Source organism: Chanodichthys erythropterus, chromosome 18 (genome assembly GCF_024489055.1).
Source record: "Chanodichthys erythropterus isolate Z2021 chromosome 18, ASM2448905v1, whole genome shotgun sequence".
Classification (NCBI taxonomy): domain Eukaryota; kingdom Metazoa; phylum Chordata; class Actinopteri; order Cypriniformes; family Xenocyprididae; genus Chanodichthys; species Chanodichthys erythropterus.
The window spans coordinates 29,977,565-30,002,966 of NC_090238.1; the positions used below are offsets into that span (position 1 = coordinate 29,977,565).

Genomic DNA, 25,402 nt, shown 5'->3' on the forward strand with positions numbered 1-25,402 from the left:
GGTTAAAACAACCCAATTGCTGGGTTTGTCCATTTTCAACCCAACTTGGGTTGTTTTTAACCAAACATTTTTTAGAGTGTGACAGCAAAGTCTTTGTTTGTAACAAAAATATTATATTTCAAATAAATGCTGTTCTTTTGAACTATATATTTATCAAAGATTATTGAAGAAAATGTATCAGCGTTTCCACAAATACAGTATATTCAGACAGTGCAAACATTTACAACTGTGATAATGATAAGAAATGTTTCTTGAGTGCCAAATCAACATATTAGAATGATATAAAATAGAAAATATTAAATGGTTATTAATAATATTCAACGATATTACTGTTTTCATTGTCTTTTTGATTCAATTAATTGGTGAGCGCAAGGGGCTTCTTTCAAAAACATTTCACTGACCCCAAACTTTTGAACGGCAGTATAGATCATAAAAAATACCGTAAATCTTCCCGTTGAACTGTGTCAGCATATGGAGTGTTATCGTCACCTCCCAGGGTGAAAGAACTGGGCCCCATAATGCGGATTTAAAGACTTCCTCTGTTCCCTATACCTCCCCTCCTGTTACCCCTCACTTCCTTTCTCTGCCTCATTTGATTTAATGGGCTTCTGCAGCAGTCTGAAGATGTTCAGCCTGTCCACTCAGCTAATATCTCATTACATTTCCAAGAAAGCAAGGTCGTTATATGCATTCACACAGCGCAGCTGTCACAGGACTGTGAAGGTGTCCCAGTGTGTTTTATAGCAGGGAAAAATTAGGGAATGATGGGTTTTTCTAAGTCAATCAGCATGTGTTTTTCTGTATTCTAGTATATATCATGGTCAGAGCTGTGGCACAGTGCGCAATGGACATTCTCATTCTCACATTCACACATGCTCAAACCTATAGAGCGTTTATGCTTTTGGGGTGTCTATTGTTACACTCTTTAAAATAAAGGTTCTTTATTGGCATTGACGGTTCCATGAAGAACCTTTAACATCCGTGGAATCTTTCCATTGCACAAAAGATTCTTCTTCACACTTCAAAATGGTTCTTTTTTTAAGAACCGATCACTGAAAGGTTCTTTGGGGAACCAAAAATGTATCTTCTATGGCATTGCTGAGAAAACCCAATTTTTTTATTAAAAGCAAAAAACAACAACAACAACAACAACAACAACAACAACAACAACAACAAAAAAACATGTACACTACTATTCAAAATTTTGTGTTGGTAAAGTGTTTTTGAAGGTAGTCTCTTCTGCTCACCAATGCTGTATTTATTTGATCAAAAATACAGTACAAACAGCAATACTGTGAAATGTTATTACAATTATAAATGGTTTTCTTTCTTATATATTGATTGCAAAGCTGAATTTTCAGCATCATTACTCCAGTCTTCAGTGTCACATGATCCTTCAGAAATCATTCTAATATGCTGATTTGCTGCTCAAGAAATATTTCTAAAGGGTTAGTTCACCCAAAAATGAAAATTCTGTCATTTATTACTCACCCTCATGCCGTTTCACACCCGTAAAACCTTCGTTAACCTTCAGAACACAAATTAAGATATTTTAGTTGAAATCCGATTGCTCCGTGAGGCCTGCATAGGGAGCAATGACACTTCCTCTATCAAGATCCATAAAGGTACTAAAAACATATTTAAATCGGTTCATATGAGTACAGTGGTTCAATATTAATATTATAAAGCGACGAGAATATTTTTGGAGCGCCAAAAAAACCCCTAAATAACGACTTATTTAGTGATGGCCGATTTCAAAACAATGCTTCAGGAAGCTTCGGAGCACAGATGAATCAGTTCGAATCTGCTGTTCGGAGCACCAAAGTCACGTGATTTCAGCCGCTGGCAGGTCATGATTCGACACACTGATTCATCTGTGCTCCGATGCTTCCTGAAGCAGTGTTTTGAAATCGGCCATCACTAAATAAGTCGTTATTTAGTTTTTTTGGCACTCCAAAAATATTCTCGTCGCTTTATAATATTAATATTGAACCACTGTACTCACATGAACCGATTTAAATATGTTTTTAGTACCTTTATGGATCTTGATAGAGGAAGTGTCATTGCTCCCTATGGAGGCCTCACGGAGCCATCGGATTTCAACTAAAATATCTTAATTTGTGTTCTGAAGATTAACGAAGGTTTTACGGGTGTGGAACGACATGAGGGTAAGTAATTAATGACAGAATTTTCATTTTTGGGTGAACTAACCCTTTAAAAACAGTTTTGCTGCTCAATGTTTTGTGGAAATTAATGGTTTGATGAAAATAATTTTATTGCAATTGCAAAACATTCAAATATATGTTGTTTGAAAGTATAAGGAGATCATCTTGATTATGTTAATGTAAATGCTTTCCAATGTCTGTCTTCATTCTAACAGCAACCTCTCTGATTCAGGATTATGGGTAGCATGGTTCTTCATCAGGAATTCAGTTTGCTTCTTCAAACAACTCACTTAACAAACTCAAAGCTCAGGTTAGGTCTTTTGAGATGTTTATGGCCTGGTTTCACAGACAGGGCTTAGTCTAAGCCAGGAGTAGGCCTTAGTTCAATTTGGATATTTAAGTAGCTTTTATGAATGTTCAGTAGAAAAAAAACATTACTGGTGTTCATCTCGAGACAAAACAATGATAGTGACATATTTTAAGATATGTCAGTGCAAGTTGCTTTCAGTTAAAACAGCTCATTCATGCATTTTAGTCTAGGATTATCTTAAGCCTGGTCTGTGAAACCAAGGGAAAAACGTTTTATGCTTGAATATTGAATCAATTCCTTTTTGTAGAATGTGACTGTCACACTATATGCCCAAAATAATACCATGACAGTTAGTTTTCAAAGAAAATCTTTATTTTTGTCTTTTATTATAAAAGGAAAAGAAAGACTTATTCATTACAGCATAATATTTTTCTCCTACGTATATTACACTACTACATACAATGCAAATAATCCTCATATTTCATATTCATATATATCTGATCTCTGAATGCATTCATGTGTACAGCGAGCCGAACTGGCCCTGACAGAGTCTATATTCATAGAATACATTCCATGGGGAGGGCTAGCGGAGGGGTGCAGGAACGGCGTGCAGCGGGAGACGAAAGTCTGAAAGTCCATTTCTATGGAATGGATGCGTATCTTCCCATAGAAATGGCAGGGAAGAGAATGCTATATCCCTTCGGTAAAATAAAAAAATACTCAGTAAATATCCCTGTTTTAGTGGGATGCTATTCTCAGAACACTCAAGCCTCCACTGTCATCTCTATTAAAGAGCAGGATAGCATGCTCTTATCTTTCTGTTGTGGTTATTATTAATGAAAATACACTGCCTGGCCAAAAAAAAAAAAAAAAGTCGCTGTTTGGATTTAAATAGGCAAATGCTTAAAGGATTAGTTCACTTCAGAATTAAAATTTCCTGATAATTTACTCACCCCCATTGTCATTCAAGATGTTTGTCTTTCTTTCATCAGTTGAAAATAAATTAAGGTTTTTGAGGAAAACATTCCAGGATTTTTCTCCATATAGTGGACTTCAGCGGCTACCAATGAGTTGAAGGTCCAATGCAGCTTCAAAGGACTCTACACGATCCCAGACCATTAGTAAGGGTCTTATCTAGCGAAATGATTGGTCATTTTCTAAAAAAAAAAAATAGCTTTTTAACCACAAAGGCTCATCTTGCACTAGCTCTGCGATGCTCCACGCATTACGTAATCATGTTGGAACGGTCACGGGTGACCTGGCAGAAATACCACGGTAAGGCGAAAACTCCATCTCATTTTCTCTTCCAACTTCAAAATCATCCGACATCATTGTTTTACCTTTTGTTTTGTTAAGGGCGTTTGTCTTTGCACGTTCGCTTTGTAGACACTGGATTGGTACTTACGCCTACATCACATGTGGCCTTTCCAACGTGATTACGTAATGCGTGGCACATCGCAGAGCAGTGCAAGATGAGCATTTGTAGTTAAAAAGTACATACATTTTTTTTTTTTTTTTTTTTAGAAAATGACCGATCGTTTCACTAGACAAGACCCTTATTCCTCGTCTTGGATCACTATATGGAGAACAATCCAGGAATGTTGTCCTAAATTTCTTTTCGACTGAAGAAAGAAAGACATGAACATCTTGGATGACATGGGGGTGAGTAAATTATCAGGAAATTTGAATTCTGAAGTGAACTAGTCCTTTAAGAGTCTATGATCGGATCATTATTGCTGTGATTATTATGTTTCTATTTTATGTATTTGTCAACAGTTCTTCAAACCCTAATTGATGGAGTGTGCAGTTTTTCATTTCTTAAACAACCATGTAAGGAAGACACATGGCCATATTCCAGGATGACAATATCAAGATTCATCAGGTTCAAATTGTGAAAGATCTTGACCAAGGGGGCTCCCAACCAAAAACGTGGAAATAACATCACAATATTTATTTCCATCAAGAGGTGCATCGTTTTTTGGCCAAGATCTTGTATTGACAATGCAAGAGGTGAGTACTCTACAAAGTCTTCTCCAGCACATCCCAAAGACTTTCAATGAATTTGAGGTCTGGATTCAGAGGGGCCAATTCATGAGTGAAAATGATTCTTCTTGCTCTCTGAACCATTCTTTCACAATTTGAGCCTGATGAATCTTGACATTGTTGTTCTTCCGACATGGTTGTTTAAGAAATGAAAAGCTACACACTTGTAAGATTCTAAGAACATCATGTGCCTGTTTTGTGCTTCTGTATCACTGTCTAGCCATTACATCATGCTTGCTTAGAGAACATGTTGCTTTTCTTAGAGTTGTGTACAACCCCTACTGATTGTATTAATACTGAGGTGCCACTTTCACTTCCTATATTTTCAATATAATTGGCTCTCTGACTGAATAAACTTTGTATCTTGGTTGAACTGCACTCTTTGTGTCTGAGTCTTCCATTTGATACCCAGGTACCTGCTTTTCTGTGCTGGATCGCTCAACCCGAATACATCTTTTTGAATTGTATTATTAAGTTAAATTATTAGATTCTAACAACACTCCATCAATTAGGGTTAGAAGAACTGTTGTCAAATATAACATACTAGAAACATAATAATCACTGAAATAATAATCCAATCATAGATTCTTAAGCATTTGCCTATTTAAATCCAAACAGTGACTTTTATTTATTTTTTGGCATGGCAGTGTAACTTCCTTCCTCTTCACTTTGCTCAATCTTTTTTGTCTTCTTTCCAAAACTCTAAATACAATCAAACTGTTCTTTTTTTCTCAAAGGCTGCCACATGGTGGATCAATGCTGATCGCTGGCTACTCATTCACAGGTCAAAGGTCATGCCATCGGGATGGATACGGCTCCGTTGGCTCTACTCCGGCTGCGCGTGTGGACGCTGGATTCTGTGAGCTCCTCGCCATGCTCCTCTGTCTTCTTGTCGGCCAGGGTGGTGAGGAAGCGCAGGGTGACCGTGTCCCACTCCTCGGGGAGCAGCAGCAGCAGGAAGCCCAGGCAGATGATGCAGGTGGCAGCCAGACGCACCACGCTGAAGATGACCTCATGCTTCAGCACGTCAATGGCTGCTCACCGCATAGAGAAATAAAAAGATCGAGTTTAAAATTCATGTGCATTCTTGTCAGTTTCATAGCATTTGAATTTATTCAAGTAACAAGTAATAACAAATGTTCTTTACAACTTGAATACATGTAAAGTACACATCTTTTTACCATTTTTTTGATCAGTTTATTTGGTTCAACCTTTATTTTATGAAGCAATGAGAACTTTTTGTGCACAAAAACAAAACAAAAATAACGACTTTATTCAACAGTATCTTCTCTTTCTGTGTCTTTCTTATACGTTGTTTATGTCCAGCACTTCCAGGTTACACGTCAGAACACCGACTCATTATTGGCCGGCTCCTGCGTCAGCATCACACAAATGCGTCGTGCTGCTCACGTGTGCAGCTTTGGCCAATACTAAGCCAGAATTCGGACGTAAACACGGAAGCATTCATTCTGCTTACTGCGGCAACTGCGTAAGGATAATTTTTTATATATTTTTTTTGAGGGCACAAAAAGTAATCTCGTCGCTTCATAAAATTCAGGTTGAATCACTGCAGTCACATCGACTGTTTTAACGATGTCTTTAGTATCTTTCTGAAGTGAAGACCTTGAAAGTGGTGATTATATTGCTGTCTATGGACGAGTCATATACCTGTCAGATTTCATCAAAAATACCTTAATTTGTGTTATGAAGATGATGGAAGGTCTTACAGGTGTGGAATGACATGAAGTTGAGTAATTAATGACATTTTTGGGTGAACTAACCCTTTAATTGTTTGCAATTGTGAGGTTAACGAGGAGTAGTATTTCTCTTTCATGAGAGTACTTCCTCTTCTTGGCCTGGTTACGTTTCTCCATGTCATAAACTCTAGGGGCGAGGCTTCTAAACCGTGAATTTTTAGGGGTGTCATATTTAAATGATGACTGTTTTCAGCCGCCACATTTATCAACATATGATCATTCGTACATTGGGATTGGCAGCATATGACTGCTTCATGAATCACAAGATGATTTCTGTGTTTGTTTTTACACTAGATTGATAAATGAGGCCCAGTATGTCTCAGATTTTTAGATCTTTTAGGCTGATTTTTTCAAAAAGTAACAGAAGGACAATGAAAGCTCTCACATTAATTAGGCATAACTGAAAGATTAACCAGATTGCAGCAGTTTTACATATTATTAATGTGATTAACAGTGGCAGGATTTCTACCTTTTTTTACAGTGCAGTGTTTTGTTAGCAATTCCTGTTAATTACTTGTCTACACAAGAGTGAGTTTTTATAAATCAAATGTGACCTTGTGCCCACACTGTCTAAATACTGTTTGAGACTTAATGATTCTGGCAAAGTTCTCTCTGCCACGCAACCAATTAACTCCAGTGAAATGAAATTCATTACCTTTAATAAGGAAATGTTCAGCATTAGTTGCTGATATTTTAGGGCAAGTTCCCTTTAGATGAATAGTAATTGCAATCCAGTGGCAGTTTGCTGACTTCAAAATAAATATGAACTTTGGTGCTAATGAAGGCGAAAATCGAAGCAAGTTTATAATAGCCTTGGTTCCTCATTACTGGCTATGAAAATAATGTGAAATGGTTTATAATAATAAAATGCAACTATAAATTCATATTCACAATCATGTAGTACACAGACAAACATAAGGAATGTAGCATAAATAACCAGTGAATCATACTATTTGTTGCTAGTGAATCATGGAGCTTTTTTTTTTTTTTTTGAAAGAAGAAGAAAAGCTACACACAATTTAACATTGACCTCGAAATGTTTTCATTTACTGTTGCCTTGACAACCTCACCACCCCTTTGTCATGGTGCAGTTGTTTGCTCTACTGTACTTTTTAAAAAATCATTTACAAAATATAATTATATGAAATATGACCTGGACAAATTTTGTGAGATTCATTCTTTAATGCTAAATCTTACTTTGATTTTTTCTGTACACTTTCAGAAACCGTAATAGTGTGCAAGAGGGTAAATACATATATACTGTATATTTCAAATGAAATTTCATCATGTATTGGCTTATGTGACGTACAGCATAGACTCACGCACCTGCATTGCCTGGAACACTGAGTAACGTCCCGATGGATATGAGAATAGGATATGTGAGTACCACCCCTACATTGACCAGGATGTTAAATACTAAAACACGGAAAGAGAGGGAGAGAGAGAGAGAGAGAGAGAGAGAGAGAGAGAAATAAGAAACAGGAACTTTATGTAATGCTTTGTTTGGTCATATACTATCTTTTGTCATTCAGTCCTCTCTAAATAAGTGTCTAAATACACAGATAACATCACGTGATTTGGACGAGTGACAAAAGTTAATGGATATCACATTATCTTTAAAACACCGTAGAGACACAGAGCTCCACTTCAGCTCAAATATACAGTAAATATAAGTGGATCTGTTACTATCAAGCTTTACACAGTCTGATGAAGCACATATTGGATATCTAAGAAATGCTACTCTGAGGTGTAAACTGATGATTCTAACCTGATTTTTCTCACTTACTAAGCACTTAAAGCACTCTTGGAAGTGTATTTAAGGGTTGTATTTGATCCACTACAACACTAACTCACATCTGAACAAGCAGTGATCAAGTGGTAAACCATCAGCAGGATTTAACGCCAGTAACTGTGTACAAACTTAAAGTTGGCATGAAATGGGCGATAGTCTTTTCTTCCCTATTGTGATGTATATTACTATTAATGTTGTCCTTTGCGTTTTTCGTGTACAGATGACAACGTTGTCAAAAAGACTAAAGATGCTGTATTATGTATGCCAGGCCAATAGTTGGCGATGGTACTTTGTAAAGAAACACTATCATACACCCGGTGTAATGTTGCGCCAGGCGTGACGCAAGTGTTTTTTTGCTAGTTTCAGCCAGTGCCCAAGGAAGTCGACCGGAAGTTGAAGTCGGCCGGGTGCCGCCATCTTGTAGCAGAACTTCACTTGCGTTAGCATCCCCATTGACTCCCATTCATTTTGGCGTCACTTTGACAGTGAATAACTTTACATCTGAGGCGTTTAAAGACTCCATTTGTCTATTATTTATTTCCAAAGATACACGACAATGTATAAAGGGCTCCATTACCTTCTATGTTACATTATGGCCCCGTAGAAACAGTTTTTGTAAAAATAAGCTAGCGACTGCGTCATAACCACTCGACTCTCTGTCGCACAGAAGAGAAGTTACCGTACAGACAAGAAGAGAAGCTCGCAGGCAATCGGGGAGACGTCAAGAGAGAAGCCTACTGGCGTTACATTTTAAAATACTATACAAACTAATTAATCAGAATACTTACTCCTGCTCACTCACGCCAAAGAACTCCCCGCTCAAGCTAGCCGTCTCTGCAAGATTAACGATGGCAGTTTGCACGCACAGCTACTAGAAGATTTACATCTGTCAGACAGGTTGCTGACGTCATCAAGCTTAGTTTGAGTCTGCGTGTCAGAAAAGGAAGTGCTAAAAATCGCTAAAAATGGGCTTCACTTGTCTCAATTGAGTTCCAATGGGGTCGCTGTGTCCATTTCTTTTACTGTCTATGGTTTCAGCCCCACGCAGTTATCATTTTCACATCCTGGGCAACTAAATAGCAAATGCATTTGTGTGCCCATGGGCGTGCTGGTCTGAAAACGAGGTGTGTTGCTATTTAGAGGGAACTGAAAATGACTGCGCCAGTTTTTAGTTTTTCCGCTTGCTAATACCGCCATGTAAATAGCGAATCCGCCATGGATTTGCAACTGTGGAAGCGCAACTGGCTTTTAAAGGGAATTGGAGATGAGACTCTGATTGGTTTATTGCACTTTATGCCCAAAACACACCCATTACTCATTAAGAGAATAGGGACAACCCTTTTAGATCATGCGGCGGGCACGCCGACCATTTTTCGCCTTGCGCTTTAGACCATGTGCTTAGATCATTAAAATAGGGCCCTAAGTGTCTATGGACTGAACACGTAATACATGTGCATGAATGCGCAAATGCACGTTTTTGTAGTTTACATAGAGACGATAACAGTATTGTTTTCAAAAACTCCATTGTTTCCTCCTTCTTATATAAATCTGATTTGTTTAAAAGACCTCCGAAGAACAGGCGAATCTCAACATAACACTGACTGTTACGTAACAGTCGGGATCTTTAATATGTATGACCCCAATATTTGCATATGCCAGCCCATGTTCAAGGCATTACACAAGGGCAGGCAGTATTAACGTCTGGATCTGTGCACAGCTGAATCATCAGACTAGGTAAGCAAGCAAGGACAATAGTGAAAAATGGCAGATGGAGCTATAATAACTTACATGATCATTGATATCATGATATTTTTAGGGATATTTGTATATTGTCTTTCTAAATGTTTCGTTAGCATGTTGCTAATGTACTGTTAAATGTGGTTAAAGTTACCATCGTTTCTTACTGTATTCATGGAGACGAGCCGTCGCCATTTTCATTTTTAAACACTTGCAGTCTGTATAATTCATAAACACAACTTCATTCTTTATAAATCTCTCCAACAGTGTAGCATTAGCCGTTAGCCACGGAGCACTATCAGACTCATTCAGAATCAAATATAAACATCCAAATAAATACTATACTTACGCGATTAGACATGCTGCATGATGAACACTTTGTAAAGATCCATTTTGAGGGTTATATTAGCTGTGTGAACTTTGTTTATGCTGTGATAGAGTCGAGCACTCGGGAGGGGGCGGAGAGCGCGAGCAATTAAAGGGGCCGCAGCATGAATCGCCACATTTCTAATTATGCCTCAAAATAGGCAGTTAAAAAAATTAATTAAAAAAAAATCTATGGGGTATTTTGAGCTGAAACTTCACAGACACTTTCAGGGGACACCTTAGACTTATATTACATCTTGTAAAAAAATGTTCGATGGCACCTTTAATGCATATTTGCTGAATTAAAAAAAAAAATATAAAAAAGAAATAAAAAAACCATACTGACCCCAAACTTTTGAACAGCAGTATGTATCATTTATATTTCATTATGTTTACCAGTGTCCGAAACATAAAAACCACAAATATTTTGTTAGATAATTGTAGAATACATATGTATTGAACAATGTATTTTTGCAGGTTAAATGTTGCTAAAATAAGATTGTCCAGTAATGTTTTTAAGGTGGGGCTTAGTGAAGAATATATTATTTCCATAATTCCATGTTACCTAGCCAAAGGCCGGCTACACCGCAGAGGTAACCCCAGGGCAAAGACGAGAGGGAACCCCAGTGCTCCACTTTGGTGAAGTACAGGATGAGGGGAACACAGGAGATGAAGATGAGATTGAAAATGCCCATCGTGGAGAAGAAATGAGCAGCCTCTCCCAAATTGGCACTGCCGAGGAACATCTTAAACAGCACCTGAGTGGTACAAAGAGGTTTTGCAGTAAAAGCATATCAATACTAAAGGAGACTTAATGTTCATCAAGGCTCTTATGAGAATCAGTATTTTCAGCTGAGCAGGAACTGCACTGACCTTGTAGAGAGCAGAAGTGGAGGCGGAGCCGACTGCTAAGGCCACACCCATAAACGAATCCCCATGGAAACCATCAGCATACGCCATCATCACAATGCCTGTGATAGCCATAATGGCAGCCACAATCTAAAAGAAAAAGATTATTAATCAATAAAGCCTTCAAAAACAATAGAAGTTTATACTAAAATAAACATCAGTGCACTTCAATATGAGTTTGATAGCTGAAAATAGAAACATGTTTTCTGGGAGTAATTAGCATATACTAAAGAAGTCATGAGTGCAGATCTAAAACATTAAGTGCAATGAAAGTCAAGAATTCTGACGTAAACATAATAACAGCTTCTGGCAAAGCAAAGCTTTTTTATACTCACCATTAGCATCTGGTATCTGTTAAAAATCAGTTCAGCATCACTCATCCCTTTGCTATAATTATCAAGCTACTGTTTAAATCCAATTTCATGAATCATTTTATACATCACCAGGTAACTCATTTCAGCACACTCACTGTAATAATTATCCATCCATGGCGATTCATTCATATATCCTATAATGGGTGTGAGTATATGTAAAGAATAATGTAAAGTCAGCCAGTCACTGTCACAAAATAAGCCCTGACAGGGTGATCAGGACCTGTATAACCCAAAAGTGTTTATTTTGTGAGCACTATCCTGCTAATTAAATGGCTACTCGCCAAATAAAGTACAGCAGCAAGCGGCAATTATTGGGGTTCAGGCACATGTTTGGATAACATGATCAAAATAACTATTTAGTTTTGCTGTGCCTTTTTGAATTCCCTGCTCACTGTTGCACAACTTTGAGAAGTTTCTTAAGTTAATATGGGCCTTAAAATCAGAAATTAATGATGTGACATGTAGGAGGCGAATTCAGGTTGACTGGGACACTTTTTCCAAGTTATCTCAATGGCAAAATGTGTCCCAATCACCCTGAATTCACCCTATACATACATTGTTCTGTTGTACCATGTGTACAAAGTTAATGCATGTGTACTTTTTTGGATATTACAGTCACAAAAAGCAAATCAGTTATATTTTTTTTGTCTTTTGAGGTTCTAGATACACAGCAAATATAGGCCTGGTTTCACAGACAGGGCTTACGTTAAGCCAGGATTAGTCTTTAGTTCAATTAGGAAATAGCTTTTAAATGAGAAGTTGGTTTTCATAATTTGAGTTTAAATTTTATTGAAAGAAATAACAGAGAATGACAACCAAATTACTATATTCAGGCAAACTCAAAGATTACAAGGCAAGAATTTAGAGTTTATCCTACTGTTACGTCTTGATTGAACGTAGTGCAAGACGGATTGGTGGACTTGAGGGGAACTTTCCTTTGAAAAAGCGCTGGGATGTGGACGTGGCCGAGGGGAGATTGGTGTTGGCGTTGGCTACTGGTGTCATTGACATAGTTGACTTGTGGGATCTAGATCTGTACATTGTTTTAAGTTGTCACCAATTCTGTTATTCTCTGTAAAGCTTTTTTCATTTTGATTCTTATCTACATTGTTTTCATTTGACTATAATTCTTTTAGTTTTTTTTCTGTTTCTTTATTGTGGCAGTGTGTTGCCATTCTTTGTAAATATTGTACATATAACATTTCTTTGATACTGAAGAGGTAGGGGTTGGGTGCCTTTTTCTTTTGATACATTCTTTTTCTCCTGTGTTGAATTAGCCAGGGAGCTAGGTACTGTATTTTTCTTTTCTTTTCTTTTTTTCAGGATTTAGTTAGGAATAATACGGGTTTAGTTAGTGGCCGTTTTTGTTTATTGTTTTGGCCTGGCCCAGCCCTGAATAAATGCTTTGTTTATTTTCTTAACCCTGTGAAACTTAACAGAAAAATAAAAAAAAATAAGAAAGTGTTTAAACTGATTTTTGCAGGACATTTTTATTTATGCTGCTTCCCTGACCTAGACCAGGGTCGTAACATAATTGGGGGCTCGTCTGCTGTTTACAAATAACAAACTGGATTATCATTTGTTTGCGTTGAAAGGGAAATCATACGCAACCCTTCTTGTGGCTACATGTGGGGTAAGTCATTGAATTTTATTCTTTGTCTGGCTGTTTTCTTTTTGGAGTGGGGGAGAGTAAGTGGGAATATGGAATTTGATTTGACTGCGTTTACGCTGGCTCCAAGCACAGAACAGTTTGATCGCTGTAGGAAAGATGAAAATAGAAGTTATGCATCCAAGCAAGCGGTTAAAACGTTATTGTATAACGAATTGGTGCAGCAACAAATTGTTCCTGAGGAGTCAAGGTTAAGAAATGTGAAGGAGGGAGCTGCCGCGCTGGCGGAGGCCGACGAGAAGCCCTCTCCTGTTTTGCTTTCTCCTGTACGCCCCAGTGACCCGTTTTTTGTACCTCAAAGTACCCCATTGGTAGCAGCAACGTCAGTCACCGATCCACTAATTACGTTAAAACTAAAAGAATTGGAGCTAAGAGTAAAGACTAAGAGACTAAGAAGCTCCGGCTGAGAGAACTAGAGTTGGAAATGGAAAAGGATGCGCGACTTCGTGGGGTTGGCGGTCGGCCTCAACCGACTGTAAGCTCACCGGGGGGTTCACCTGCTTTTCCCTCGTTCGCTCAGCTGCCTTCCAGCCCTGCGCCAGGTTCTCTTGGTCCCGCTCCAATTCCAGATGTGAGCAGTTCTCCCTTATTTGATGTGAGTAAGCATATTAATTTGGTACCCCCTTTTCGAGAAGCTGAGGTCAATTCGTACTTCACGGCTTTTGAGCGTGTCGCCGCTACATTGCAATGGCCTAAAGAGATGTGGGCTCTGCTATTGCAATGCAAGCTGGCTTGGAAAGCCCAAGAGGTATGTTCAGCATTACCGATAGAGAAAAGTCTGGACTATGATGTGATCAAGGCAACTGTTCTGCGTGCTTACGAGTTAGTGCCAGAAGCCTATAGACAAAGATTTGGGGCCTTAAAGAAAACTGACAAACATTTGTGGAGTTTGCAAGGGAAAAACAAAACCCTTTTTGACAAATGGTGTATGGCAAGTAAGGTAAACACTGTTGAGGAGTTAAGAGAATTAATTTTATTGGAGGATATTAAAGGTTGTGCTTATGAAAACTTGGTGGTATATTTGAATGAGCAGAAGGTGACGTCTCTCTCAGCTGCCGCCGTACTTGCTGATGAGTTCGTTTTGACGTTTTTTCTTCAGTGGGGAGGTTTGACAAAGTGGCTGTCCATGGTGCTGAAATGCAGGGGAGGGGAGGACGAGATGTTAATGCCAGGTATAGCCGAGGTGGTGGGGCATATGGAGGGGGCAGATTTGCAAAAAGTTGACCTAGTGATGGGCGAGTCTGTTTCTACTGCCTGGATGGGGGTCATCTGATCGCTGATTGCGAAGAAAAATCTGTCAAGCAAGCCTAAAACTGTAGGTTTTGTAAACTCTGTTTCACCCATTTCTCCCTCGTCTTTTTATGAACCGTTTATGTTACATGGATGTGTAGCATCAAATAGTGAGGACGATGCTATACACATCTCTATGTTACGAGACACCGGAGCAGTCCAATCTCTCATTGTAAGCGATGTATTAAAGCTGGCCCCAGAGACTTATACTGGTACTGACATTTAACTCCGCGGCGTGGGTGCTGAATGTATAAAAGTTCCTCTACACAGACCTTTTCTGAGGTCAGACTTGGTAACTGGGTATGTGAATGTTGCTGTTTGTACACAACTCCCGGTGGATGGAGTTGAGTTTATTTTAGGGAACGACCTGGCTGGTGGTCAAGTGTTTTCCCAGCCGATTATAGTGGAAAACCCAGGGGAAGTTAGTGATGTACCTCATGAGTTTAAAGATGTCTTTCCTGCGTGTGTGATAATGCGAGCACAAGCTCGTAAGTTTAATGATGTGGTGAACTTGTCAGATTCATTTATGGTTGCACCTGATGTGAGTGAATCGTTGTCTGAACCAGGAAAGTGTGCCTTTCTTCTTGAAATTCCATTGCAGATTGGTCGCAAGCAGCTAACAGCCGCGCAGAACGCCGATCCGACGCTATCAGGTTGTATTGCTGCTGCCTCTAAGGTAACATACTTCTGGGACAAAGAAATTCTAATGCGTAAATGGGAAGCTGAGGATAGTGTGTGTCAAATCGTAGTTCCGAAGGGTTACCGTAATCAGATAATGGAACTGGCGCATGATAATGTTCTTTCAGGGCATTTAGGAATCAGGAAAACGTATGAGCGAGTGTTACGTCATTTTTTCTGGCCAGGTCTAAAATCTGACGTGTCTGACTTCTGCCGTTCTTGCCATGTTTGTCAGATGGTAGGGAAACCTAACCAGAAGATACCTCCTGCACCACTGCATCCGATACCTGTAATAGGAGAACCATTCGAACGTATCATTATTGACTGTGTAGGCCCATTGCCGAAATCCAAGTTTGGGCATCAATACATCCTAACCCTTATGTGTGCAGCTACGCGTTTTCCCGAGGCCATTCCTATGCGCAACATAAAAGCTAAAGCTGTGGTAAAGGAGTTGATAAAATTCTGCTTAGTTTTTGGTTTGCCAAAAATTATCCAAACGGACCAAGGTTCCAATTTTACATCAACACTGTTCTCACAGGTTCTTAGGGAACTTGCAGTTAAGCATCAATTGTCCAGCGCCTATCATGCTGAGAACCTGGGCACTCTCGAGCTTTTCCACCAGACACTCAAAACCATGCTGCGTGCGTTTTGTGTGGAGACGGGTCGAGACTAGGATGAGGGTTTACTGATGCTTATGTTCGCTATTCGTGAGACTGTGCAGAAGTCGCTAGATTTTCAGGACCATATGTAGTCGATGCTAAATTGAGTGAGACGAATTATGTTATTCGTACCCCAGAACGTAAGCGCAAGACTCGTGTCTGTCACGTAAATATGCTCAAGCCATATGTGAAAAGAGCAGAGATAATCACGGAGTCTGTACCTGTGGCTGTTGTGACAAAATTGCCTTCCATCACCTGTGAAGATAATGATTTAGGTGTTTGCGTCAAAACCATGTTATGAGCACGATTGTCAAATTCAGAACTTTTGCTGAACATTGAAAATCACTTGGATTATCTTTCTGAGGGACACCGCAAAAACATTGTATCACTGATTCATGAGTTTCCTTCATTATTCTCAGATAATCTCGCTCAAACCAATGTTCTCTTTCACGATATTGATGTTATGAATGCTACACCTATCAAGCAACATCCATATCGCGCAAACCCATTGAAAAAAGAAATTATGAGAAAAGAGGTAAATTACTTATTAGAACAGGGACTTGCGACACCCAGTTTAAGCCCTTGGAGTTCGCCTTGTCTCTTAGTGCCAAAATCGGACGGTACCTTCAGATTCTGCACTGACTACTGAAAGGTAAACAGTGTAACCAAACCCGACTCATTTCCTTTACCCCGGATAGAGGATTGTATAGACCGCGTTGGTTCTGCATGTTTTGTGACCAAATTAGACCTGTTAAAAGGCTACTGGCAGGTGCCACTGACAGCTTGTGCGTCAGAAATGTCTGCATTCGTCACGCCGGATAACTTTCTGCAATATTCCGTTATGGCTTTCGGAATGCGTAACGCTCCAGCCACCTTCCAGTACCTGATGCAACGGTATTGTCCAGTGTGAAAAATTGTGAATTGTATTTAGACGATGTGGTGGTTTATTCCAATTCTTGGGAGTCCCATTTACAATCGTTAAGGGTAGTGTTCCTTCGTCTGTCAAATGCTTCTTTAACTATTAACTTGGCTAAATGTGAGTTTGGGAAAGCGACGGTCACATATCTGAGTAAACAAGTGGGCAAAGGTCACGTACGTCCCATCGATGCCAAGGTGACAGTAATTGTGGAGTTCCATGTCCCTAAAACGAAGTCGTTTTTTGGGAATGGTTGGCTATTATAGGGTATTCTGTAGGAATTTTGCTACGGTTGTGTCTTCACTTACAGACTTGCTGAGTTCATCCAGAGTTTTTCGCTGGAATGCAGATTATGAGATAGCATTTAAGGCTGCCAAGGATCTTCTATGCAATGCCCAAGTCCTCTCCGCCCCTAATTTCACCCGTCCATTCAAATTGGAAGTGGACGCAAGTGCTTTAGGAGCAGGTGCTGTGTTGATTCAGGAGGGTGAAACAGGAATTGATCATCCAATCAGTTATTTCTCGAGAAAATTTTCAGGAGCACAACGCAACTACAGTACAATCGAGAAAGAAGTCCTCGCATTAATCTTAGCCCTTCAACATTTTGAAGTTTATATTGGTGGAAGTTCTGTACCAGTGGTAGTATATACTGACCATAACCCCCTTGTCTTCCTTTTGCGAATGTCTAATTCAAATCAAAGGCTAATGAGGTGGGCACTAATGGTCCAAAATTTCAACCTTGAAATACGCCACAAGAAGGGTAGTGAGAATGTGTTGGCGGATGCTCTTTCCCGGGTATATCAAAGTTAATTTACTTGTATAAAATGTGTCAAAACCAAATAAATAATTCCTGTTTTGACTTTTGATGGGTGGGAGTGTTACATCAGAAGACGTATTGTTGTTTCTCCTCCTCCTTTTCCTTGTGTGTGGAGACGTGTGTGCGCATCTCTCTCTCTCTCTCTCTCTCTCTCGCTCTCAGGTAGCTCCGCCTTGATTGAACGTAGTGCGAGACGGATTGGTGGACTTGAGGGGAACTTTCCTTTGAAAAAGCGCTGGGATGTGGACGTGGCAGAGGGGAGATTGGTGTTGGCGTTGGCTACTGGTGTCATTGACATAGTTGACTTGTGGGATCTAGATCTGTACATTGTTTTAAGTTGTCACCAATTCTGTTATTCTCTGTAAAGCTTTTTTCATTTTGATTCTTATCTACATTGTTTTCATTTGACTATAATTCTTTTAGTTTTTTTTCTGTTTCTTTATTGTGGCAGTGTGTTGCCATTCTTTGTAAATATTGTACATATAACATTTCTTTGATACTGAAGAGGTAGGGGTTGGGTGCCTTTTTCTTTTGATACATTCTTTTTCTCCTGTGTTGAATTAGCCAGGGAGCTAGGTACTGTATTTTTCTTTTCTTTTCTTTTTTTCAGGATTTAGTTAGGAATAATACGGGTTTAGTTAGTGGCCATTTTTGTTTATTGTTTTGGCCTGACCCAGCCCTGAATAAATGCTTCGTTTATTTTCTTAACTCTGTGAAACTTAACAGAAAAATTAAAAAAATAAGAAATTGTTTAAACTGATTTTTGCAGGACATTTTTATTTATGCTGCTTCCCTGACCTAGACCAGGGTTGTAACACTACACAGTTCCTGAGATGTAAAAAAAAGTCTACCCAGGTGAAAAAAAAGTACATTTCTTTAATATACTTAAAGTGCTCTATTTTCGTGCACTAATTTTGTACTAAATATACTTTTTACTAAATTAGTACTTCTTAAGATAATCTTAAGAACATCTAAGCTATTTTGAGACACCACGAAATATTAACTAAAATGTGCTTTTAATATAATATCACAAAATTAGTGCGTGAAAATAGAGCACTTTAATAGAACATTATAGAAGTGTACTTTTTTTTTTACCTGGGTATGTAAACATTATATCACCCTCTATGGCCAATTTTTATACATTTTGGTTTAGAAGTTTTTGTGGACACCTTCTACTTGTAAACAAAATATTAGCATTTTAATGAAATAAAATTCTTGCTAAATTTCAACTTCCTCGATTGCTGAGGTAAAAATGGTGTTGATGCTTGGACCACTAATTAATAAACAGACAAAATTCTCCAACTAGCTGAATAATAGTTAAATAGTCAGGGTTATATTCCACCTACCCGCACACCCATGAAGCGATCTTTGAGAACAATCCATGACAAGAGGAAGACGAAAGCCTTGTGGCAGCAGTAGAGCGCTGAGACGTCTGTGGCGGTTAGTTTTCTCAGTGCTAACAGGTACAGGTAGTTAGTCAGCGTCCACAAAATGGAGAAAGGTGCCGTTCTCTTCAGAAACACCTTCAGAGACATTCCATCCTCCCCAAACAACCGACTACATTCCCTACATCATGAAATGAGAGGAAAATATTTTGCATACTCTGATAATCTGTAGTTGAAGTTTCAAATTAGGTTTGATGTTAATTATGACAAATGTTGGTTCTCAAGTGTCGTGTAACCAGTTGAGACATGCCAACTTTAAATATGCAGAAGTACAAATGAACAGAACTCCAGATCTATGGCATTAAAGGGTTAAACTAAAAAATGAAATTTCAACACAAATGAAGATATTTTTTATGAAATCCAAGAGGATTTTTAATCCTCAATAGAAAGCAATGTCCAGAAAGGTATTAAGGACAATGTTAAAACATGACTACAGTGGTTCAACCTTAATGTTATGAAGCGACAAGAGTAGTTTTTTGTGTGCAAAAACAAAACAAAAATAATGACTTTCAACAAATTTGCCTCTCCCCTGTCATGCTATTTTCTATCCAGGTTCTACGTCAGAACGGCAGAACTGTTTTGTTTTTGCGCACAAAAAGCATTCTTGTCGCTTCATAACATTAAGGTTAAACCATTGCAGTCATGTTGACTATTTTAACGATGTCTTCCTTTCTGGACCTTGAATGAAGGTAATTATGTTGCTTTCTATGGGGATACATTTTTTTTATTTTGAAGATGAACAAAGGTCTTACGGGTGTGGAACGACGTGAGGGTGAGTAATTAATGACAGAATTTAATTTTTGGCTGAACTAAACCTTTAAGCTTCAGAGAGACACCCCAAAATGCAAGTGAAACTAGAAGTGTTCAACACACTCTCATGGCAATTCATAAGTATTTATTAAGTATTAAGTATTTATTTTTACATGTTGGTGAATTGGTGGCGAATTTGTATGAAATCAAACGATCTCATTCATACTTCAAAAAGGATCCAAAAAGATCATAAACGTATCATAAATGTGCTCCATATAACTTGTTGCTGTATATTCCAAAACCTTTAAAGTTATACAATATATTTGTGTGGATTTTTTTTAATGAAGAGGACTGAATTGTTTCTACTCACCCTTCCTCTAGGGAAGGGATGGGCAATTCTGGTCCTGCTTTAGAGTTTAGCTCCATCCCGAATCAAACATACCTAAAAAATCTTACTAGAGTTTTCAGGAGTATTATAAAATTACAAGCAGGTGTGTTAGGTTAGGCCTAGAGCTAAACTCTGCAGGACCGGAGTTACCCATACCTGCTCTAGGGGAACTGTCTCGGTAATAGGTGTATAGTAAGTTGCCTGTCAGCTACTATTGTACTTCCTCTAAAAGTGTGCTTTCATTCATTCTGACTTCACCTGAATTTCTGAATAGGCGTCTGTTTTTCTCTGGTGGTGGCCACGTGCCCAGAGTAGTAGAGGGGGAAGAAGAGAATGTTCCAGTTGGTGCTGAACCATGTGATGAAAAAGGGACAGGAAAAGGATTTGAACGTGAGCTGAACCACTTGTGTGGTGCCCACCCATGACGAGGAGATGCACAGCACCACCAGCAAGCCCCCCAGCACCTTGAGCACTGTGTTGGCGCAGGTCTGATATGCAGTGCCATCTCCACTTGTTTCACTGCCTGGAGTTTCTGCATGCGAATCTGAGCCCTCCCCTCCTGCAACACAGAGATCAGTATTGCACCATTACAGCACACATTATATTTCCTTGCCTCATTACATCCCAGGTAATAAAACTGGATTATGAAATCCCTTGTGTTTTATTTTTCTTCTGCTGCTCCAACTGTGCTTAGCATATGTATTATTTTGTAGATCATTTTTCAACTAACAGGAAACATTCCCAACAATGTTTTGTGAAGGTTATGAAATGAAATGTTGATGAAATGTTCTTAACATTTATAGAATGTTTATAGAATGTTCTTATAACATTAATATTTGATATGTATTATCATGATGTTGAGAGAAAACACTGTTAGAACAACGTTCTCGGAATGTCTTTATGATGTTTTTACTTGATGAACGTTCTTAGAACAACATTCCTTATGATAATGTTAACATTCTTAGAATATTACAAATAAACATTCAAAGAATGATATATTCTGAGTACTGAAAGTGAGGAGAATGTTGTACTAATATTATCATAACCTTTTAAATAGTATTCTAATCAAAACAAGAACACTTCAACATTTTAGACACATTGCAAATCACTGTTCCCAAAATGTTTTTAGAATATGAATTTGTTAGCTGGTTTCCGCTTCTAAATTATCTAGTTATTTTTGTTTTTATTAATGTGTCTTTTTAGAAATCGAAAGGTGTATTAAGTAATTAAATGTCTCAAGTATGTACTTAGCTGGTGAAAAGAAAGTATACACTTTGGAGCATGATGTAAATCAGGGTTCGGGGACATAAGATCATAAAAATTGTGTCTACATACACCAGAACTCTGTGTCATTTACTGTTTGCATTCACGTGAATTTCAGCATGTTAGCTAAATTCATTACATTACAATGCATTATTGTGAAAATGTATGGTAAAGACGGACCATCAAGTTTAGTCGTAATTTTGCTAGGTGGGATCTTAACCCGGGTCCCTTTGCACACTATACAAAAACTATACCACTCAACACCTCTTAATGTGCAGTCACATTTACGATACCATTGCTCAGAGAAACTTCATGGGTGATATCTAGTCATTTCAATACGAATCCGCATGATCGGGAGTTTTGCGCGAGCGCGAAAAAAGTAACAGAAAGCTGCTTGGTTTTAAATTGATTTCTGTTTTTTGCTAACATGCCTTTTCCTTTGCGGCGAAAATTTAAGAGTGAAATCTAATAATTTTAATAGTAATCCACACAACTAGTAATTTTGTGTGATGGTATAGATTTCAACACAGATTCCGCAATGGGTTCAAGTTGTTCACGCAGATTCACCACACTGACCAAACGGGTTTGAAAATGAGTTCTGCGTAAGCTGTGCTTCACATGTCGCTACACTATTATTAACAATAGACATTGGACCATCTTTTCCACAAAATTTAGCTAATGTGACCGCACCTTTACACATATAAAAAGAAGTACTAATGTGAGTCCTCATGCGAGTCTACATCATCTAGGGTTGCAAAATTCCGGGAATTTTCAAAGCTGGAAACTTTCCATAGGAATTAACGGGAATATATGGGAATTAACCTAATTATGGGAATTAAAGCCTATAACAGGGTACTTAAATGTAGTTGAAAAAAAAACATCTTGCAGCATAATTTTGGTTAAAATAACCAGATTTAATGCAATTTCAGTTGAATTTTTACCCTGACATTCACACAGCACACTACTTACTGCAGGGCTATTGAGGCCACACCCCCTGCATCCACATGCACATTTGATTAAAATTATCAATGTTGGAAACAGTTGTGCAGCTTAATATTTTTATAACCTGTGATACTTTTTTTCAGGATTCTGTGATGAATAAAAATTTAATCAACAGCATTTATTTAAAATAGGAATCTTTTTTAAAAACAAAAATATTTATTTTGCATATTTACTCAATTAGAATAAATTGAATGCGAAAAAGAAATTAATGTTATGACCAAACAAAATGTTTATATTTATGTTTGTTTATAATACATTTTATATTAATATTATACACTTATATAAATTTCCCTAAATTTCCAATTAATTCCAATAAATTCTCATAAATTCCTGTAAATTCCCATAAATTCCTGTAGATTCCTGTTAAGTTTCCAAATTGGAATATTTCCAAAAATCCCCAGGTTAAGTTCCCGCGGAAAGTTTTCTGAAATTTACCGGAAACTATCTGCCCCTTTGCAACCCTAACCCGATATTACAGTTTTTTACAATCACTAGGACACATTTCTCAAAACTTACAGTAGGTCATTTTTTCAAAACTTTAACCAACTTTCAACTTGGCACAGCAGTAAATGTCACATTCAAAATGCACTAAAACTACCAAAACATTTCATACATGTCTCATGTCATTCTTCCATAACACTAGAAAAGGCTGTCACTCATAAAACAATGGGTAAAAACACTAACAACAGCTAACATTATACAATGTTTTCTTTTGTAAAGTTTCTTTACAAAACAAGAATAACACGCTCTACTGCTTATAATTCACTACAGCATATGATCCATGTTTACATGGATTACAAGTTTTCCCCTTTTGTGTAGATGGTAATGAAAACTGAAAGACTCCTGTGTAGGTGTTCAGGACATCTAATTGTTTCGACAGTATTTAATTTTTTAGATTTGGAATATATTTTTATATGGTATCCCTGCAGAAATGCAGCAAATTGCTGGCATATCCATTTTTGTATTATGTTAGGTTTAAACAGTTGTGAAAAGATTATGCAAACATGTGCAAAATTGGCCTGTAGGTACATAGAGTTTTGGTGATGTTTGTGTCTGAGTGAGAAAATAATTCATTTAATTTGACCGATGTCATTAAATACATTTTTCCAAAGTAATGATAAATGATCCACAGTTTAGCTCACATAGACTGCTGTTGTGCTCACTGTGTGAAGAGTCTTGAAAAAGTGACCTAAGTATTGAGAAATGGGATTGTAAAAAAGCTGTAAACATTTCTTTAGGTGTAAAACTTTTTAAAAGAAAAGAAAAACTGTAATTGCACACTTTGAGAGTCTGAAAATCTCACATTAGACATTGACTCTGAATTTGAAATTGTCTCTCTAATACTGAATTGTGATTGGACGTTTCTATCTCTCCCTCGATCCATGTTTGATTTTACTTTGTTTCTAACTATGTTTTGCCTAAAATGTGAAAACTACTCCTTATTGCTTCGCAAACACTGGTATTTACTGGAGGAAATGCATTATACTTTAAGTTTGTTGTACCTTCCTTCTTCTTTCTGTTCTGTACCTGCGGTATAACGAAAATGTTCTGTTCCTGTCATTTATTTGGTCAAATATTGGAACACAGTATTACAGACTATTTTTAGACAGGGTTAGGAAATGCTAATTATGTGCTTTGTTGACGTGTTTTATTCATGAGAAATTCACCAACACTTCCTTGTGCAGCTGCCCCTGATGTTTCTCTGTGGTACTCGCGGATGTATTGATCAGTGGCTGTCAGTGTCAGTTACCTGCAGGTGAAGCACTAATGCTGGACAGCGTTTAAAATCTGCCTACATCGCACAGTCAAAGCCTCTGTCAAAAATAGCTTCACAGGGTCATGGAGAAGCACAGAGACCATTCAGATATAGTGGGATATACATAGAAACTCGACACTACAGGGTGCCCGCAAAAACATCAGCCAATCAGAATACATCCTGTCTGTCATCAGTCATGACCTCCTTCATAGAAGCCATACTGACAACATTACACATCAGTATGCTGAAGGTTATTTGTCGGTGAGCAGACAGACAGATTTCATTTTACCATTTTGCAAACATTTACTTTTAAATATTTTTTTAATATTATGAAACAATTAGTAACATTTAAAAAATGTTAGATGAACATCCAACTAAAACGTTTTATAGAAAGAAACATAAAGCAGTGGTGAATGGGTGGTGATGTGCGATTGAACAGAGGGGAAGAATGCTAGTATCACAAAGCCAAGATCCGCTGTAGACTCAGAGTGATCAATTTACACCAGACCAGGAATAAAAGATGACATGCGCTGGCCCATGGTCACTAACTTGCAATGTGCTGGGTCAGCAAGCACGTCCACACACACACAAAGCCACTTTGTTGTTGTGATCTTGTTATAAAGCCATGGATCTCACCCTGATTGAAATATGGGGGAAAAGCCTTTATAACGGACCTTTTGTAAGTATTACATTAATGTGTTTAAGTCATTGACATATTGGACCCTATCATACACCTGGCGCAATGCAACGCCAGACACGACGCAAGTGTTTTTTGCTAGTTTCAGCCCCACGCAGTTATCATTTTCACATCCAGCGTCACGTTATTTAAATAGCACTCATGCCCATCTGTTCAGGTGCATTGTTGGTGTGTTGCTATTTTGAGTCAAATGAAAATTGACCAACAAAAACCTGGTCTAAAGTCAGTGGCGCAGTATTTTTATTTATTTTTTGTTATTTAAAGGGCACGTTAGTAATATGCGCCTATAGGGAGGTACACAACACGTGGACACTCTGCTTGTTAGACACATAGAGATGCGCAGCAGCACACAAACATGAAAAATATTAAAAATAAAAGGATTTCTCTCTGGGGAATGTTCAGGAATTCCGCCATGTAAATAGCAATCCACCATGGTGCAAGTGCACCTGGTTTTTAAAGGGAATGGGAGATGATACTTTGATTGGTTTATTGCATGTTACGCCCAAAAATATACCCAATATACCCATGCGCCTGGTAGTTAAACTAGCAAAAGAGGATTCGGACAAGTGCTTCAGATTATGCGCTTAGGTTGTTAAAATAGCGCCCTATATGTTCAAAA

The 25,402-nt window shown here is 38.1% G+C and overlaps 1 protein-coding gene across 1 annotated transcript in view; it reads right to left on the reverse strand.

The window, feature by feature from the left end:
- Positions 1-5,155: 5,155 nt before the first annotated feature.
- The window catches only part of slc35f4 (solute carrier family 35 member F4), a 43,042-nt gene continuing 22,795 nt past the window's right edge, over positions 5,156-25,402 (reverse strand). The window contains exons 2-7 of the mRNA XM_067367825.1: positions 20,324-20,624; positions 18,829-19,048; positions 11,044-11,169; positions 10,736-10,928; positions 7,602-7,691; positions 5,156-5,552 (exon numbers count right to left, since the gene is read on the reverse strand). Coding sequence (XP_067223926.1) covers positions 5,311-5,552; positions 7,602-7,691; positions 10,736-10,928; positions 11,044-11,169; positions 18,829-19,048; positions 20,324-20,624 — 1,172 coding nt within the window. The 3' untranslated portion in view covers positions 5,156-5,310. The remainder of the gene's footprint in view (positions 5,553-7,601; positions 7,692-10,735; positions 10,929-11,043; positions 11,170-18,828; positions 19,049-20,323; positions 20,625-25,402) is intronic.